Consider the following 19,276-nt stretch of genomic DNA (forward strand, 5'->3'; position numbering starts at 1 on the left):
TAAACAACAAAACGTCTGAACTTCACGCATGGTTGGCCCAACATAAACCTCACACCCTGGCCTTATTGGAAACCTGGCTAAAACCGCATATCAATTCCTCTGAATTTCTGCCACCTCAATACAATATCTATAGGTCTGATTGGACACCCAAAAAAGGTGGTGGGGTGGCTATCTTGTACTCTCTCTCTCATTGACACTAACACCATAGACATTACCCTGCCTAGTTTCTCCCCTGCTGAACTACTGCTCCTAGACTGCCACATGAATAACTATAGGAAGTTTGCTATTGCCTCTATTTACATCCCCCCAGGTAAAAACATCCCTATCCTTGAACATATACTCTCCTGGATAAACAACTCCATCCCCTATGAAACCATCATTCTTGGAGATGTTAATATAGATTGGAACTCCCTTATTGGTCACTCACCCCAACATTTCATTAACCTGTATGGATTCTCACAACTGATCACTACCCCTACCCACTACAGTAAAAATGCTACTGGTTCCACAAATGACTGGATCTTGACCAACTCTCCTAACAACTACTGTAACCCTTCTACCTTCCCTGACTCTATTAGTGACCATTCTCCCATCTCTATCTTAAGGCACTCTCCTCATCTCTCTAAGCCCCATCTCTACAGAGATTGCAGGAAACTAACTTTCCCCCTGAAACCTTTAACTATGGACTCTCTGCCATAATCTGGTCCTTCCTAAAAACTCTTCCACTCAGTGATGCTGTTAATAAATTCAGCCACATTTTCCTTGATGTTCATAGGTTCATAGGTAGGTACTAGGCTATCTGCCCGAAGGCATTTATAAGCCTAGCCGGAATGTGTTGGCTTTCGCCACCCCCTTAGATTAGTTCCCTGTGCCTCTGTCCAGCAGAGCCATTGAAGTGATCCCGGGGGTAAACTTTCTGTTTCCCATCCACTCGTCAAGGTTTTTCTTGAAGAGGGTTAGCAAGGAGCTCTGCCTAATGTAGATTGGAATCTTGTTCCAGAGCATGGAAAGTCTCTGGGACAGGAATCTATCTCTCCAGCACGTCCTATTTGTTGTTGTGGTGAGGTTTAGATCCCTGGAGCATGTAGTTCAAGGGGATATGGTTTTCGTTAGGTGGAGCATGTCCATCAATTCTGGGTTGAACATGGCCTTGTATGTCAGGCAGAGATCACCTCTGAGTAGGCAGTATGCAACCGAGTACAGCTGGAGTTTCTTCAGTCGAGCTGCATAGGGCATATGCTTGGGGCCAGTGATCCTCTTGGTGAGGTACTTCTGTGGTCTTTCCAGTTGTTGCAGGTGTTTTGTAAGGCACATCCCAAATAGGGCATTGTACTCTATGATGGGTCTGATGAGTGATGCATAGAGAGGCCGAATGACCTCTTTCGATCTGGATGCAAACCCTTTTGTGATTAGGTGGGCCACATAGAAGGATTTTCTAACCACTTTGGCAATGTGATTATCAAAGGAGAAGTTATTATCTACTTGGGTCCCCAGATCCCTTATTACATCTTCCGTATTTAGGGGACTACCACTTATGTGGTAGTTTGTGGTTACTTTGTTTTTTCCAAAGGGGATGACTATGCACTTTTTGGCATTTAGCTTGAGGCCATGGTTTTGACACCAGGTATCTGTCTCAGTGAGACCCTTTTGGAGGATGTCTGTGTCAGCCGGAGAGTCAATTATAGCCCCTAGTTTGCAGTCGTCTGTGAACTTGGTCAGCCATAGTCCTCCTGTGCTTGCCTGTACTTCTGAGAAGTATATGCCGAACAGGAGGAGTCCTAGGACTGAGCCCTGGGGAACGCCACTTGTAACTGGTTTAGAGACAGACCTAGCTCCCACGACTCTTACCATGTGGGTTCTGTCCGTGAGCCAGTTGGCAACCCATCTCGTGACGTAGGGGTTTATGTTCAGACTGGTGAGCTTGTCTATAATACCTGAGTTGAGAATGGTGTCGAAGGCCTTTGCAAGGTCTAGGTAGGCTGTGTGGACCACCTTTCCATTGTCTATAGCCTTGGTAACTGTCTCAAAGAAGTCCACCAGGTTTAGGAGGCATGATCTGCCCTTAACAAAGCTGAACTGGGTAGGGTCCAGTGTTTGGAGGTTTCCAATGTCTCTGTTAATGAGATCCATGATAATGCGCTCCATAGCTTTGCAGACCAAGCTAGTCAGGCTTATAGGGCGATAGTTCCCAGGGTTCGTTGTAGCTCCACCTTTGTGGAGTGGAATAACCATTGCTGTGTGCCACTCTGTGGGCAAGTAGCCTGTGGAGAGGCTGAGTTTAAACAGTGTATTTAGGTGAGGGGTTAGTTCATCTTTGAGCTCGTGTAGGATGCAGCCTGGGACACCATCTGGTCCCATTGATGCTGTGTTTTTTGCTTTGGAGAGGGCTGTTTTAACCTGCGTGTCTGTGATTTCAGGGGCACTACATTCTTCTGGTATAGTTATGGACCCTTTTGGGGGTGAGGGTGGGTGACAGTTGCACTGAACTTGTCTGCCCGAATGTTGGCTATATCGGTCGGTTAAGTGTATTTTGTTCCATTCTGCACTAACTCTGAGCAGATCTGAGAATTGCCACTTAGATTCTTGACATAGCTAAAGAATGCCTTGTGGTTATCTTTGGAGTCCATGGCAATTTATCTTTCGAAGCTAGCCTTGGATGATTTTATGAGGGAACGTAGTTTCTTGCTGATACTGATCAGGGATGTCTTCCCTTCTTGAGATTTTAATCTTTTCTGTACTAGTTTCCTCCTTCTATTGTATAGCTTGTTTATGACAGGGGTCCACCAGACTGGTTTCCTTTTCTTGGAAAAGTGAGTCTTGGCTTTGTTTGGGATAGCACGATCCATACATTCTTGTAGGCGCCCGTAGAGTGCATTAGTAAAGGATTTTGCAGCTTGGACAGCGTTATCCATTAGCATGGGGGCTTTGAAACTTCCTGCCTTGGTCTTGCTTTTGAAACGTTTTTCACAGTGGTTTCTTTGACCAGGGGTGGTGGCAGAATGTGGATATCCAGAGTGATTAGTTTATGGTCAGATCTAACCAGCGAGGAGTTGACCTCCAGTGTGGAACACTGGTTACCCATGTTGGTGATGACCAGGTCCAATGTCTTGTCACCTCTGGTGGGGGTGTTGACCAGTTGATCCAGGGCATTTGAGTCTATAAATTCTAGGAAATGTTGGGCAAGGGAGTTTGTACTTGAGTAGTTCTCCCAGTTAATGTTTGGGTAATTGAAATCACCCAATATCAGGTGTTTGGTAGGACCTTTATGTTTCCCAGTGTTTACAGAATGTGGAGTGGGGGGTCCTGGGACATGGTGCGTGATCTGTAGCAAGCTATAATTTGAATAGCAGTTTTTCCCACTGCGAGTTGTACGTGGATGATCTCTGAAGCATCGTGCTGTGCCACTAACCTGGAGGTGTGGGTATCCTTGATGAATATGGATACTCCCCCACCTTTTGTATTTTGGTCCAGGTTTTGTGGCCAAAATGTATGGTATGAGTTATAGCCTGGTAGTGCTGGGGTGCTCTCTGAAGCCTTAAACCAGGTTTCTGTTACTGCACATATATCGATTTTCTCCATAGTGAGGAGTGCCTCGAGTGCGTGCGTTTTGAGGTTTAGACTTCTGGAATTGAGTAGCATTACCCTCAGTTTTTTGTTACTTGTGCTATTTATGGTGGTGGGTTTGTCTTTTGAGCCTTGCCTAAAAAAGGCACTATGGGGGTGGCAAGAGCCTTGGCCAGTATTCGAAAGCCTGAGGGTGACAGGTACAAGCTGTCTCTAGCATCCCAGGCTGACAGACACTGGATCCCCTTTGCATGACACCAGAAGCTAAGCCAATTGTTCAAAGTGATCATTTTTTCTCTATACCGTGGTATAATTCTTGGTAAGGGCAGGATGCTACTCAGGGTCAAGGTCATATCAGCCTGGGCTACGTGATCAGAGAGCTCCTCCATGTCTCTTTTCATGTAGTCAAGGGAGGTATGGCTCAGGTCATTCACACCAACATGGACAATGACAGAGTCATATTTGTACTTGTTCTAGAGTGACCTGACTGCTTGTGTTATGTGGTGGATCCTTGCACCCAATAGGCAGCTAACAGTAACCTTCTCCTTGTTCTGCCTAGTGAGTGGGATGTCAGTGTGCCTGACTATAGAGTCACCTATTACTAGTGTGTTGGGTATGTTATTTTGCCTTAAGGGCTGTGATTGTGTGGCACACTGGTTTTGTGAAGTATGTGTTTCATGGTTTGTGTTGGGGGGGTGGAGGTTGCTTGGATGTCTGCTTTGGAGGTCACTGTTGCTTCTGCAGATTTTTATTTAGAGCCTCTGAGTATGTTTTTGTGCATTTATGTGTGTTTTTTGCTGGTGCTGGTTTCATAGGTCTATGTGAGACTGGTGGTGTGATGCACGTAATTCCCTTCTCCTCTTGACTGCCTGGTCCAGTCTTTGGTTGAGAGAGCTTAGCCAACAGTTTGGCTGTATAATTGCATCTCTCGCATGTATTAGTGTTTGGTGGAAGGAGGAGAGGGTTGTCTGTGTACATGAGGCAATTGTAACATAGCCTCAAAATGCCCAGATTCACCAGTTAGACCAGAGAGTACACCTGAAACTGTCCTTTGGACATGCCTGGATAGGTACAGTGAACTGTTTTACTGATTGGCTGGCAAGGTTGAATAGAGAGCCTTGTCCTTCTCTACAGTATAGTGGGGGTCTAGTGCTAAAGTTTAATAGTGCTTGCTATGAGTTTTGAGCAAGTGCCGGTATGAAAAGTGAATGGTTTTAGTGTTTAAGTTGAAAGTTTGTCTAGTTCCAAGGGAAAATTTGAAGAGTAGACTTTGTGAAGCTGGGAATAGTTACACCCTAGCTAATCGGTGCTGCCTGGCATGCAAACCCGCGCAAATGTGGGTTTTATAGCAGGGAAATAAAAGAGACAGAAATTAGCCCAAAATGGCCAATAAACTACTAATTTCTGGGCTGAAACCACTCCTCCAGGGACAGATAGGCTGTTCAAAGCTCCCTCTCTCACAGTGAACACAGAAACTTCCTTCTATCCATGTAAGGTATGGGCAAACACAGAAACTTGTAACACTGCCCTGAATTCAGCACTAACCTGAAAACTGGACTATACTAGCTTAGAAAGGCAGGAAAACAAATATATTTTTGTTTTTCTGTTTTTTTCAGAAAATAAAGCAGATACAATCAAAAAACCACTAAATGCACAGAAATGGCTATCACACTTGAGTGTGTAGCCTACAACAGTTAAACAGGTAATTTAAACACAAAAACGACTTTGTTAAAGTTCAGGCAGTAAAATAAGTACAATATGTAGCTAAAAAAAGCTTTTTAAATCATAGAAACTCTAGAAAATCTGTGTTTTAGGCAGAATTGGCTAAAGGCAGCAAGAAAATGCAGAAAAATTATACTTAATCACTCCAAAGTCTCTCTTTTGTCTCTCTGCTGCTGTAGAACTCTGCAGGGCACCAGGCAGGAGCTTGCTGAGCTGTATACTCTCTTGCCCCAACTCACAAAATCAGAATCAAATCTAATTTTGCACCCTGGCTCTCCAAAGCTACTCATGCTTTGATGCATGAAAGAGATGCTCTATGGAAAAAATGGTAAACCACTAAAACTCTCAACTTTCTCCAAGGTTATAAGCACAACTCGGAAATTGTGTAAAAAATGTATTATTTTGGATAAACGCCAATATTTCTCTAAATTTCAAAGCTCTCACCCAAATGACCCCCAAAAATTCTGGATTACTTTCAACTTCCTGCCCCACACTGGTTCTCCTACCATCCCTAACCCTTTCCCCTATCACTCTCTCTTGGAAACTGCAGACTTACTCAACAAACACTTCATAGACAGCATCTCTAAACTCCTACCCTCTGGTAACTCTGCTTATCCCAACTCTTCTGTGTCACCCACATCTCCCCGTAAACCTCTATGTTCCTCTGTCTCTCAGCCTTTTACCTTGCGACCTCTTTCTACTAAATACATCAAATCCCTGCTTCTTAAACTAAAACCATGCTCTCCCTCCAATGATAAACTCCCCCCTAAATTTCTGGAAATTGCTGCTGACTCTATTGCATATCTCATATCTATCTTAATCAACTGCTCCATTCAGGAATCTATCATACCAGAAATATGGAAATCCTTCTATACCACTCCTCTGCACAAAGGTGGCAACTCTGTTGAACCTTCTAACTATAGACCAATCGCCATTCTCTCACTGCTCTCTAAGATCCTTGAAAAATGTATACATACTCAACTACTGTCCTATCTCATTCATGAAAATCTCCTCACCCCCTCGCAGCATGGTTTTTGCCCTAAACACAGTACCTTGACTGCCCTAATGTCCTTTACTCAAAAGGTTGCAGAAGCTAGGGACCAACAACCTCATCTCCTGTCTATTCCTTGATCTCTCTAAAGCCTTTGACACTGTGTCTCATCCCATCCTTCTTAACAAACTCTCAGACCTAAATCTCTCTCCTTCTACTCTTAGCTGGTTCCAATCCTACCTTATTGGCAGAAAACAAGCTGTTAGATGGCAGCAGGCTTTCTCACCCTTCCTTGCTGTTCAAACAGGAGTACCCCCAAGGCTTCATTCTTGGACCGCTCCTTTTCAACATTTTTACCAACAACCTACATTCATCTTGCAGTCTCTCATCTGTAATACAATATGCAGATGACTCTACTCTCTTATCTATCTCCAATGCTATCTCTGAACTACACACTAACACAAACTTCCTTTATCTCTGTTGAAAAATGGCTCAGAAACAATCAACTAATCCTTAACCCTAAGAAAACTCAACTCCTTCTCTTCCTACCTCGGACACTCTCTCACCTTAAATCCAACTTTTCTCTTTCCTCCCTAGATGGTACCACTATCTCCTCTGCCTCACACACCAAACTCCTTGGGGTAATACCTGATGACCAACTAAAATGTGACTTGCACAGACAACAGACCATCAAAAGAAAACACCAAAAACTTGGACTACTTTACAGGAACAAAAAATTCTTCACTACTGCCACTAAACGCACTCTTGCACAGGCATTTCTCTTACCCAGTCTTCTGTATGCTTCCACCATCCTTACCAATATCCAAACTACCTCAGTGCAGAAACTGGAACAAACATACAACAAAATTGCCAGATTTATTCTAAACCAACCACTCTCTTCACATCACTGCTTCTCACTAAACAAACTTCAGTTGCTGGAATTTCCATACCTTCTCCTACAATCGCAACTCCACACGACCTTTTCCATACTTAACCTCTCTGCCTGCCCTGCTCTCTCCTCCCATGTTACTCCCTACTGTCCCCCCAAGCCTCTCTGTAGTGCTGATCAGCAGTGTCTCTCAGTTTATAAACCCAAAAAGAATATTGGCAAACTACTTTATAAACACTCTGTCTCACTAAATTGGAACAAACTCCCTCTCCATATTAGATCCAACCTATCCTTTCCCTGTTTTAAAAAGGAGCTTAAATCCCACCTACTAAACTTGAAATTATGCCATTGCATTGACTACACATAGTCTTAGTCTCTCCCACCGTGTAACCTGTTACATCTCCTAACTTTCTTTCTATGTTAGTAACTTCTGCTCAAACTAATCCCCTAAAACCCTCAGCTCTACTACTACAGCCCCCTCCCATTCTCCACACTATTTATTCCCCCACTTCCTATCAATGTCTATACATTGTCCTTCTTTTGAACAACGATTATCTTTTTGCTTTTACTCTCATATGTAGTAAATTTTAGTCCACTGCTATCAGTGCAACCCTTAACGTTAATGATTTTTTTCTTTTGTTTTTCTCTTTATAATTAATTTCGTATTTGCAGTGTTGTTTTTAATAGTTTTTGTCCTGTATGTTTATCTTTGCTTATGTTTGTTGGGGCTCTTTTCCCTTGGGTCTCCACTGAAAATGGTTGGCTTACTATCAATGCAATGCAAATAGTTAACCTTTTCTTTTATTATTATTTTGTATTGTGATTGTTTTTTTTAATATTTGTATAGTGTCTCTTTATTTTTACTTATGTTTGCTGGGGCTTTTCCCCTCAGATCTCCACTGAAAATGGGTTTGTTTGCAAACTCAGGTGGATTAACCCAGTTAACAAATGTGAAATAAATAAATAAATGCCAATAAGTAGAAGAGTTGTGGAATTTGTACCAGCTGTAGGGGGCTTTGCTGGATATGTCTGTAAACCTCAGGTGGACAAAATTACAGTAATCCTGCCAGGAGGTGATAAGGCATGTATCACAGTAAAGATATCTAAAAGGAAATAAGGTATTTGATAAGGACAATGTTTTTCAGATGAAAACAGGTACATTTGCAATAGCTAAAACTAGATGTTGGACATGAACTGCAGCTTGTCTGTACTACAGATGATGTTCAGACACAAGACTGGCATTGTAGAGCCCTCGGGCTGCCATGTATGAACACTGTCAAGAAGGAGTTGAACTTAACCCAACTGTTGACTGCCAAAGTGTAGATGACTTTCTGGTACAGGTGGTACTTAGTTAAATGGTTAACTATGAACTGCTAACAGATTCCTGAGGGAAGGAGAAATACAACTGCAGTTCTCAGCACAATCAATGGTATTGTAACTATTTCAGTTGAAAGACGTATCATGGGCATAAGCATAAATACACTGAAAAAGACAGGGAGGAATATGGAGCCCTGTGGAAGACCACAGCTATAAGGTAGGAAGATAAGGAATTAATCCCATACAACACTCCCTAATTTCACCCGGGGTTCCTGGAGACAAACCATGATAGGTCTAGTGATGGTAAAGGAATGCAAAACAGAATGATCCACCATATCAAATTCTATTAAGAGATGTAATAAGACCATGACAGAATAATGACATTGGTCCGGAATGATCTGCCATATTAAATGCTATTAAGAGATGTAATAAGAACGAATAATGACAGTGATCCGTCACCATAAGGAGGTTGCAAAAGAGCCTGGTACGAACACCAAACTGGAAATGATCATTGATGTTATGTTCCAGGTATGTTTCCACCTGAGGGAACACTACTTTCTCAGGAACATTGCCAATAAATGCCAGGTGTGTGATTGGACTCATAGTTTGTTCCTCTGGCAATGACAAATTCTACAGTTAATACAGTCAACTTAGATATTTTTCAGTTTACCTCACTGCTGCTCTGAGCCTTCATCTCATAAAATTCAGGGGACAGGAAGGCCATAAAGCCAAAAGTGTTATCAAGCCTGAGTAATGTGATAAATGCCAAATGCAAGTTTCATAGCAAATCTGGTGAAATAGAAGTTTTGTTATCAAGATTCTTAACAATAAGATACAGCACTTGGAGTGATATCCTAAGGGGCCTCCTTATTGAAATTTCAGCACTCAAAATGCTGAATGCCGAAAAGCCAAAAAAAAAAAAAGACTGAAAACCCGAAAAACCAGAGAAGAGAGAATTTTGAAAATTGTCCTTCTCCTTCAAAACTTCTTTTTGCATTTCGTACTTAGTATATGACCTCCATTCTTTCTGATATTCAGTCTCCACGATTTGAGACTTGCTGTAGGAGGTCCCAAGACAATGTAACTATCCTACATTTAATAAGACAGAAATCTGCTTAGGTACATGGTCTCCCCTCATTCCACTATTGGGTCATATTGCAACATCAAGTAATGGCACTAAAGACAGCACCACAGTATAACACTACAACACAACAACAAACATTTGTTGATTTTATGGCAAATACTTTTACACTAATGTTTCAGCTGTTTTCATCTTGTATAATTAGTTCACTGTTTATACACTGTCATTCCTCCTTTAATAATTATCCTTACCTTTTTATGGCATTGTGTTTATTGGGGTCAATATTATAAGATCAAAGTCTAAAAAGAGCGGACAGTCTTAAACCGAAACCAAATGCCAAAAACCAAATACCCAAAACCACAGAAACTTGACCATATGGAACGGGGGGGGGGGCACTGACCCCCACCCCCCTACTTATATCAACTCCGAGATCACACCGCAATGGAGGAAAAGGCAAAGTCACGAGAATGGCCCAGTGATTTTTTTCCCCTGGGAAAAACATTGCTGTTCCGGCCATTTGACTTTCTGTGTGTTTGCGTATTTCATGTCAAGGTAAGAGCGTTCGCTCTTTTCAGACTATGACATGGTGATACAGACCCATTTATTGTATTGGCAGATTAAGTATAACTTGGGCCCGAGGCCATTTGCAGTCAGTGGACCTCTGAATATCCTGCCCCAACCCCCAACTCCCTGCCCTCTGCAATTTGTTTTTCAGGGGTGTCTCTCTCACACACACACACACACACACACACACACACACACACACACACTCTACTGGATTCACCTTCCTTATTATTTTAAGTATATACTAACCTATGTGACAACTTTAATTATCTCTATTTAATAAAGCTTAAATGTCTTTGCTTTAACTTAAAAAAGGCAGTAAACACATTTTTTACATGCTTCAGTTAAGCTTCCTAATTTTCAACATTGAATGAACACAGAAATATGTCTGTAAACAAATTAATTCTACATTTCTAAACTGCCTTTAGCCTACCCTGAGAAATTTTTTTGCCCATCTGGAATCTTAGAAAGGAACCTCTTTGAAACTCATACCTCTCAAGTGTACCTCATTTGAGGTCTTACAAAGCTCATGCTCCTCGAAGTTCCACATTGAAAGGTTTTATCACACATTTAGTGTTAGGAATCTTTTAGCCAATATTTATGGTAAATAGAAATAAATCTTATTAATTTCCACAAAGGAGGTAACTCCACTGACCCTTCAAACTACCGACCCATTGCCATTCTGTCCCCACTATCTAAGATACTTGAAAAATGCATCCACACTCAACTTATGGATCACTTCTCAATCAAAACTTACTCACCCCTACCCAACATGGCTTTCTCCCCTATCACAGCACAACTACTGCTCTACTCTCCATCACTCACACCATTGCAGACTCTCTGGACAACAATAAACTTACTTCCTGTCTCTTTCTTGACCTCTCCAAAGCTTTTGATACAGTGTCTCATCCACTACTACTATCTAAACTCACTAACTTTCACCTCTCCACCTCCACCCTCAACTGGTTTGCTAGCTATCTGTCTGAATGCAAACAATCAGTTAAATGGCTCTCTTCCCTTTCTCCTTTCTTACCGCTCTCTACTGGTGTTCCACAAGGTTCCATCTTGGGTCCCCTCTTATTCAACATCTTCACCAATGACCTTTTCACCTCATGCCATCAGTCCTCACTTATACAATATGCAGACGACGCCACAATCATTTCTACAGCCAACAACATCTCCGACCTACACTCCCTAACCCAAACAGCTCTACTTTCCACTGAACAATGGCTTTCAGAGAACTTACTGATTCTCAATCCTACTAAAATCAAACTCTTACTCTTCCTACCCCACTCTCTTAATCATTTTAAATCCTCTTTTGTCATTAAGTCTTGCAATAACACAGCTATCCTACCTGACACCCACACAAAACTCCTTGGAGTCATTATCAACGACGAATTAAAATTCAATCAACACATACAGCAATGTATAGAGAAAACACATCAGAAATTAGGTCTATTATACCGAAACAAAAAATATCTCAGTCCCGAAGCTAGACTCATCCTAGGACAAGCACTGCTCCTCCCCTCACTCCTCTATGCTGCTCCAGTTCTCACAAATATCCAAAAAACTACCCTGAATAAACTCCAACAATCCTACCACAAAATAGCCAGATTCATCACTAACTCCCCAAACAACACACACACCACTGTATTGCTTTGAAGTCCCTACAATGGCTAGAACTCCCACAACTACTACAGCTCTATCAATTTCACATGTTGCACTCTATGCTCTTTAAACCATCCTACTGTCCATCCTTATCTCTCCTTTTCTCTGTCTACACCCCATCTCGACCCCTCCGCACCTCTAATCAACAATTGCTTGATATTTGCCACCCAAATAAGTCATAGGTAAGCTACTCTACAAACACTCTGTGGCCCAAGCCTGGAACAAACTACCCCTTGACATTTGCTCAATCTCTCACACCCCACTATTTAAAAGAAAACTAAAGACTCATTTACTCAATTCCAGAAATTGCCCCTGCTATGACCCTACATAATTCTCTCCTCCCCCCACATTGGAATCACTCCATCTATCCTTGTCATACTTCTGAACTCTATCCCCACTAGTACAGTTACAAAGCACCAAAAAAAAAAAAACTTGTGGTGTCATTTAACTATTGTTAATATTGTTTTGTTTATTGTTTTACTACTGTAATGACTAGTTTTACTTCTATTGTTTGCTGTGCTTGTATACTACTGTAGTGTTTTTTTATTGTACTATCTGGAGCTTTTCTCCTCGGGTCTCCACTGAAAATGGGACAAAATCCCAGCTGGACTAACCCGGTCAACAAATGTCAATAAATAAATAAATACATTTGTTAGAAGTTCTTTTTTTAATGTAAAACCGGCATATTTTAACCATCCTATGATCTTCTTGGTTGAACTTGTTAGTAAGCCATCAGTATGTGTTCCACATTATGAAGGCTAGTGTTCCTCATTTCAGGGATGGAAGGTTGAGAGCTATGCTGAAACCTCTGAACGTCATTAAGTTACACACAGCATTGCAAACATCCCTAGTGAACCAATGACCAGCAAAGAACTGTAAATAAATTCCAGCTTAACCAGTTAACCATGAGCTGGAGGTAAAATGGCACACACTCTTTACTATAGCAAGGATAAATCTTAAAAGTGTGGTTTGCATGCAGCCCTCTCTCTTCACCAAATAGCTCCAACACAAACAATTGTAATATACAATTAATGCAAATCAGTCTGTACAGTGTTAAAAAACTCTCGTGTCAAATTTCAGGAGACTACTAAAATCATGGGCTGCATTTATAAATGTGCTATTGTTTTATACATGGCTGTGTGCAAATCATGGTAGCTTTTTGCTATTTACCTAGCAACATTATATCATGCTGCATGGTCCTCCAACATGAAGGCATACAGTACCTTAAAGGGATGCCCCCACGGCCATGCTGAATGCTAATGAGGCATTTTGGGTGAGAGGCATATGTTAACTAGACATATGCTCTTTCTCTCTCTGTAAATGACCGTGGAAGCATCTACATGGCTAAGCAATTCAAGAAAGCCATCAGTGTAGATCAGCACAACCATCCCCACCACATTGTGGCAGTGAATCACGGGATGCAGACATGCTGGGGGAACCACTAGATACCAGGGCTTACTGTAAAAGTGCCATAATGTTAATAACATCAAAATGGAGATACAGTAGTGGGGGGAACATCAGACACAAGGCAGAAAGATCCAAAGTACCCTAATGGCACCACATTAGTTCAGGGACTGGGGGGTGGGGTGAATACAGTGCCATACATGCAGTAATGTTACTATGATGATTGGAGGTGGGTGGGATGAACCACAAAGAACCATGGAGAAATGTTTAAAGTGCTGTACTGACACAAATATTACTATGGGGTATGGTGCCTAGTGGGATAAACTAGACAACAAGGAATTCTTTAAGTGCCATGATGGTGCCAAAGTTATGGTGGTTTCAGTTTGTTCTAAATAGTTTTTATTTAATCATGCAATCCATCAGGTTTTGGACCTACAGGATGTTAGACTTCATGCTGCTTATAGATTTATAGATTCACAGATACTCCAAGGCCACTGAGTCTTTTGACCCTTTACTCCTTCCTTGTTCATGCCCGTAGACTGCTCCAGTTGGAACAGACCAATCAATCTTGTACAAAATTTGTGCATACCCATCTAATAAACAGCAAGTAATCCCAAGTTGCTTTTCCTCAAAGGAAAAAAAACTGTTAAGCCATAGAAGTATTTCAGTTCTACTACAAAACATTCCTCTCATTTCTCAAATACATACCATGAAAGCATGAAGAGTATAACCTACAAAATGCCTGTTAGAGTTAGAAGATATACCATATACTACCTTCTCAGCTGAACAGTGAGTGAAAAGTTGTAATTTGCAGAACTGAATGCCATTAAATACCTTTTCAGCCATACCAGCAGGGACAGCCTTAGCAACTGTTGAGCCCAATTTGGATCAATCTGGGAGCCTCCAGAGCTGATCCTTTCATCTATCACTCCATCCCCACCAATACCTGCACCTCAACCCCCTTCTAGCTCCTGGCCTAATGGAATTAAGATTATTTCAAATTAAATTCTAGGAATATATGCTGTAGCTGTATATTAGAAACAAAGCAATATCTTTCTTTTCCCATTAAGTTTTGTCACAAGCATGTCAAAGTGGAACTAAACTTTACAATTACATACACTACACATACCAATGTCTCTGGAAAGTGTTGCAGACAATATTAAGCAGAGCATGTTTTTCTGAACTCATTTGAAACACAAAACCTGGTAAAGTCTTCTCATTACAGTCCCAGCTCTTACCTTCCATGCTAATTGTGCTTGGATGCCAGGAAGTGTAGGTCACATTTGTCAGTGGAGATGATCCCGATGGTTGTGGGGTGACTGATGGGACAAAAAGATCATGAAAATTTTCTAAATGTCATTATGATTCTCATCTCATATTACCCCTTTCTTCCTTTATAGGATTTCAATTGCCTCCTTCACCTGCTCTGAATTACTGGAGTCACTTGTTAGTTTAATTGTCATACTGTAATACAGTCAGTGTGTTTCCACAAAACCAAATAAAACTGTTAAACTACCTCAGAATGCTTAATAATAATAATAATAATAATAATAATAATAATAATAATAATAATAATAATGAGAATCATCATCATCACCACCAATATCACTGCCATTTTCTAAGGTCTCTCTGCAATCAGCTTTGCTTGCACATCACTCCCACTAACAGCTATTTCTGAAAATTTAAATGTATTTGTTTATTTACTTATTTGCTTAACTAGGTAAATGGTCTCATGTTTGCAGATCATTTGCAGCCATAGCCAGGCAACAAGGGCAGCAGTAAAGATTACATGCAGGAATAATTTAAAGAAACCATGAGACAGCATGCAAGAGGGAAGAACGATGAATGACTTAAGGAAACCTACATGAAGGGAGGAATAACATGCAAAACCTACACCATTTATTCATCGTTTTGTAATAACTCAGAATGACTTAAGGAAACCTATATGAATGTAGGAATAACATGCAAAGCATACATCATTTATTCATTGTTTTGTAATAACTCAGAATGACTTAAGGAAACCTACATGAATGGAGAAATAACATGCAAAGCATACAAAATTTATTCATCGTTTTGTAATAACTCAGAATGACTTAAGGAAACCTACATGAATGGAGGAATAACATGCAAAGCATATGCCATTTATTGATCATTTTGTAATAACTCAGAATGACTTAAGGAAACCTACATGAATGGAGGAATAACGTGCAAAGCATATGCCATTTATTCATCATTTTGTAATAACTCAGAATGACTTAAGGAAACCTAAATGAATGGAAGAATAACATGCAAAGCATACACCATTTATTCATCGTTTTGTAATAACTCAGAATGACTTAAGGAAACCTACATGAATGGAGGAATAACATGCAAAGCCAACCCCATTTATTTATTGTTTTGTAATAACTCAGAATGACTTAAGGAAACCTACATAATGGGAGGAATAAAATGCAAAGCATAACCCATTAATTCATCGTTTTGTAATAACTGAGAATAACTTAAGGAAACCTACATGAATGGAGGAATAACATGCAAAGTCTACACCATTTATTCATCGTTTTGTAATAACTCAGAATGACTTACGGAAACCTACATGAATGGAGGAATAACATATAAAGCATACACCATTTATTCAACATTTTGTAATAACTCAGAATGACTTAAGGAAACCTACATGAATGGAGGAATAACATGCAAAGCATACACCATTTATTGATCGTTTTATAATAACTCAGAATGACTTAAGGAAACCTATATGAATGTAGGAATAACATGTAAAGCATACATCATTTATTCATCGTTTTGTAATAACTCAGAATGACTTAAGGAAACCTATATGAATGTAGGAATAACATGCAAAGCATACATCATTTATTCATCGTTTTGTAATAACTCAGAATGACTTAAGGAAACCTACATGAATGGAGAAATAACATGCAAAGCATACAAAATTTATTCATCGTTTTGTAATAACTCAGAATGACTTAAGGAAACCTACATGAATGGAGGAATAACGTGAGAAGCATATGCCATTTATTCATCGTTTTGTAATAACTCAGAATGACTTAAGGAAACCTACATGAATGGAGGAATAACGTGCGAAGCATATGCCATTTATTCATCGTTTTGTAATAACTCAGAATGACTTAAGGAAACCTACATGAATGGAGGAATAACATCCAAAGCATACACCATTTATTCACTGTTTTTTAATAACTCAGAATGACTTAAGGAAACCTAAATGAATGGAAGAATAACATGCAAAGCATACACCATTTATTCATCGTTTTGTAATAACTCAGAATGACTTAAGGAAACCTACATGAATGGAGGAATAACATGCAAAGCCGACCCCATTTATTTATTGTTTTGTAATAACTCAGAATGACTTAAGGAAACCTACATAATGGGAGGAATAAAATGCAAAGCATAACCCATTAATTCATCATTTTGTAATAACTGAGAATGACTTAAGGAAACCTACATGAATGGAGGAATAACATGCAAAGTCTACACCATTTATTCATCGTTTTGTAATAACTCAGAATGACTTACGGAAACCTACATGAATGGAGGAATAACATACAAAGCATATGCCATTTATTCATTGTTTTGTAATAACTCAGAATGAGTTAAGGGAACATACATGAATGGAGGAATAACATGCAAAGCATACACCATTTATTCAACATTTTGTAATAACTCAGAATGACATAAGGAAACCTACATGAATGGAGGAATAAGATGCAAAGCATACCCCATTTATTCATTGATTTGTAATAACAGAATGACTTAAGGAAACCTCCACGAATGGAGGAATGACATGCAAAGCATACACCATTTATTCATCATTTTGTAATAACTCAGAATGACTTGAGGAAACCTACATGAATGGAGGAATAACATGCAAAGCATACACCATTTATTGATCGTTTTGTAATAACTCAGAATGACTTAAGGAAACCTACATGAAGGGAGGAATAACATGCAAAACCTACACCATTTATTCATAGTTTTGTAATACACTTCCCTCCAAAAGTCATCCCAGTCCAGTTTAACCATTTTCTATCTTTAAGTTTCTGCTTTTCCTGCTACCCGTTTTGTACGTGACCTTCAAACTCTTCTGTCTCTGGTGTACCATTATGAGTCAGGATGCTTTTGTTACTGTTTTCCATTTATCAAAGTGGAATATTTTTTTTCTCTCCACCTTTATCTTCCTACAGTGAACTCACATACCTCATGTTTCACTTGTGTGTGTTATTTTGCTTATATCTTTGCTTATATCAGCAACTGCAGAAATTGTTTGTCTACCATTCGTTATACCCAAATTGGTAATATTCTGTCTAAAACCTTGGGGACCAGAAGTCATCTCACATTAGTGTAGCTGGTCTTTTTGTTTAATGCTTACTTGAGTATTTTATTTCATTTTACGTGTGTTTACTGGGGTAGTACATTGATCACAGCTGAACACCCAGGTATTGCTGAGGTGAAATACTTCATAAATACGAAAATGGTGTAACAGAGATGTGGTTAGGTTGTACATATCAAAAGAAGAACAGAAGGGAACTGTGTATAACAAAACCTGTACAGTAGCAATTAAATGATGCAGTAACAATTATGGCAGAAATGTACATTTTTTTTATAATTTTTCATGATTCTAATTCAGGTTTACATCGTGGTAGAGTTAGAGCAGGAGAAGGTAGGGAAAGCGGAGTCAAGAGGTGTTACTAGATGACAGAGAGTAAGGCTAGAGGTTTAGAGGCCCTTATGTGATGTGGCCTGTTGGAGGGAAGTAGTGTTTTATTTATTGTAGAGGAATCTTTTAAGTTCAGCTCTGATGGTAGAGAAGAGAGATTTTTGTTCCTTTACATGTGGGGTTGGGGGATGGAGAGAGGGATTCCACTACTTAAGTAGCAAAGATGGAGAAAGAGCGGTTATACCAGTGTAGCCTGCTTTGTGGGGTTGACAAAGGGGGTTGTTTGGGAGAAGTGTGTGTGTGTGTGCATATATGTGCGTTTGTGTGTGTGTGTTTAGTATAAGGTTTGACGGCTAGTGGGTGGAATAAGAGGCCAGAGATCTGTGAAAATTAGAGCACCTAGTAGCAGAGCTACTCAGCCCATCTACTCTGTGCTGCTCTGGGAGCCATTTGATATTTCTGAGGGTGAGGCAGAGGTGCTCATTACAGGATGAGCAAGAAATAAAAGTACAGACTTTGTTTTTGAGAGTCTGTAGTGTGGAGATTTTCTTGGAGGCTGTGCCTATTAAAGGTAGTCCATATTCAAGTTGGGCCAGAAGAACTTGTTTGCCTAAAGCAGCCCTGACTGGTTTTGAATAGGTAGGGTAAGACTTTTTCTGGCCCAGAACAGAAGTGAGTTAAGTTTTGCCTTTGATTTCTCAGTACTGGTATGGGAAGTTTGTTTATGTTTTTGGGTGGTGCTAAATAGCATGCTTTTTGTTTTTGCAAGGTTAAGTACTAATCTGTGGTTAATAAGCCAGAAATTTAAGGTGATTGTCTTTTTGCAATTGTGTTTAATGTAGGGTGGCTGTGGCTGAATGTAAAGATTACTATGTAATCAAAGTAGGGGATTAATTGTAGAACAGGAAGATTATGAGTTAGTTTATTAATAAAAATAGGGAAAAAAGGGAGTTAGGATAGAACCTTGGGGTACTCCCAATGAAAGAGGTGTCGGCTGAGAGAATGAAAAGCCTAATTTAAGTCTGAAATAATCTGTTTCACAAGAAATCTTGAAACCAGTGAGAGATGTGTTACTAATGTCAATGTTCTGAAAAGACAGAAGGAATTGGTGGTTGATTAGGTCAAAGGCTTTTGTGAGGCCAAAGAATATTGCTTCTGTCAAGCTACCATTGTAACTTGTGTTTTTCAATCTGGCTGAGACTGATGATTTCTCAATTATTTTTAAAATGATATTTATTAACAGCAAATCATACAGCCCTCATTAGCAAGAGACACAAACGAAAGCACAGTGACACTGTCAATCTTCAAGTTACACCCTGTCTTATCTCTTCAAAAATAAGTGGAAAGCTACACAAAACCAAATGGTACTGTAACCTCAGT

At 40.0% G+C, this 19,276-nt stretch overlaps 1 protein-coding gene across 2 annotated transcripts in view; it reads right to left on the reverse strand.

Moving 5' to 3' along the window:
- The window catches only part of ADGRG2 (adhesion G protein-coupled receptor G2), a 465,660-nt gene that overhangs the window by 414,901 nt on the left and 31,483 nt on the right, over window positions 1-19,276 (reverse strand). The window contains exon 2 of one of the 2 annotated variants that reach the window (XM_044072248.1): window positions 14,439-14,519. The exons of the other annotated variant lie outside the window; for it this stretch is intronic. Within the exon in view, the coding sequence (XP_043928183.1) occupies window positions 14,439-14,519 (81 nt within the window). The remainder of the gene's footprint in view (window positions 1-14,438; window positions 14,520-19,276) is intronic. 2 annotated transcript variants of the gene reach the window in all.

Source organism: Protopterus annectens, chromosome 5.part0 (assembly GCF_019279795.1).
Source record: "Protopterus annectens isolate FY-2018-M chromosome 5.part0, PAN1.0, whole genome shotgun sequence".
In the NCBI taxonomy this organism is placed as follows: Eukaryota; Metazoa; Chordata; order Ceratodontiformes; family Protopteridae; genus Protopterus; species Protopterus annectens.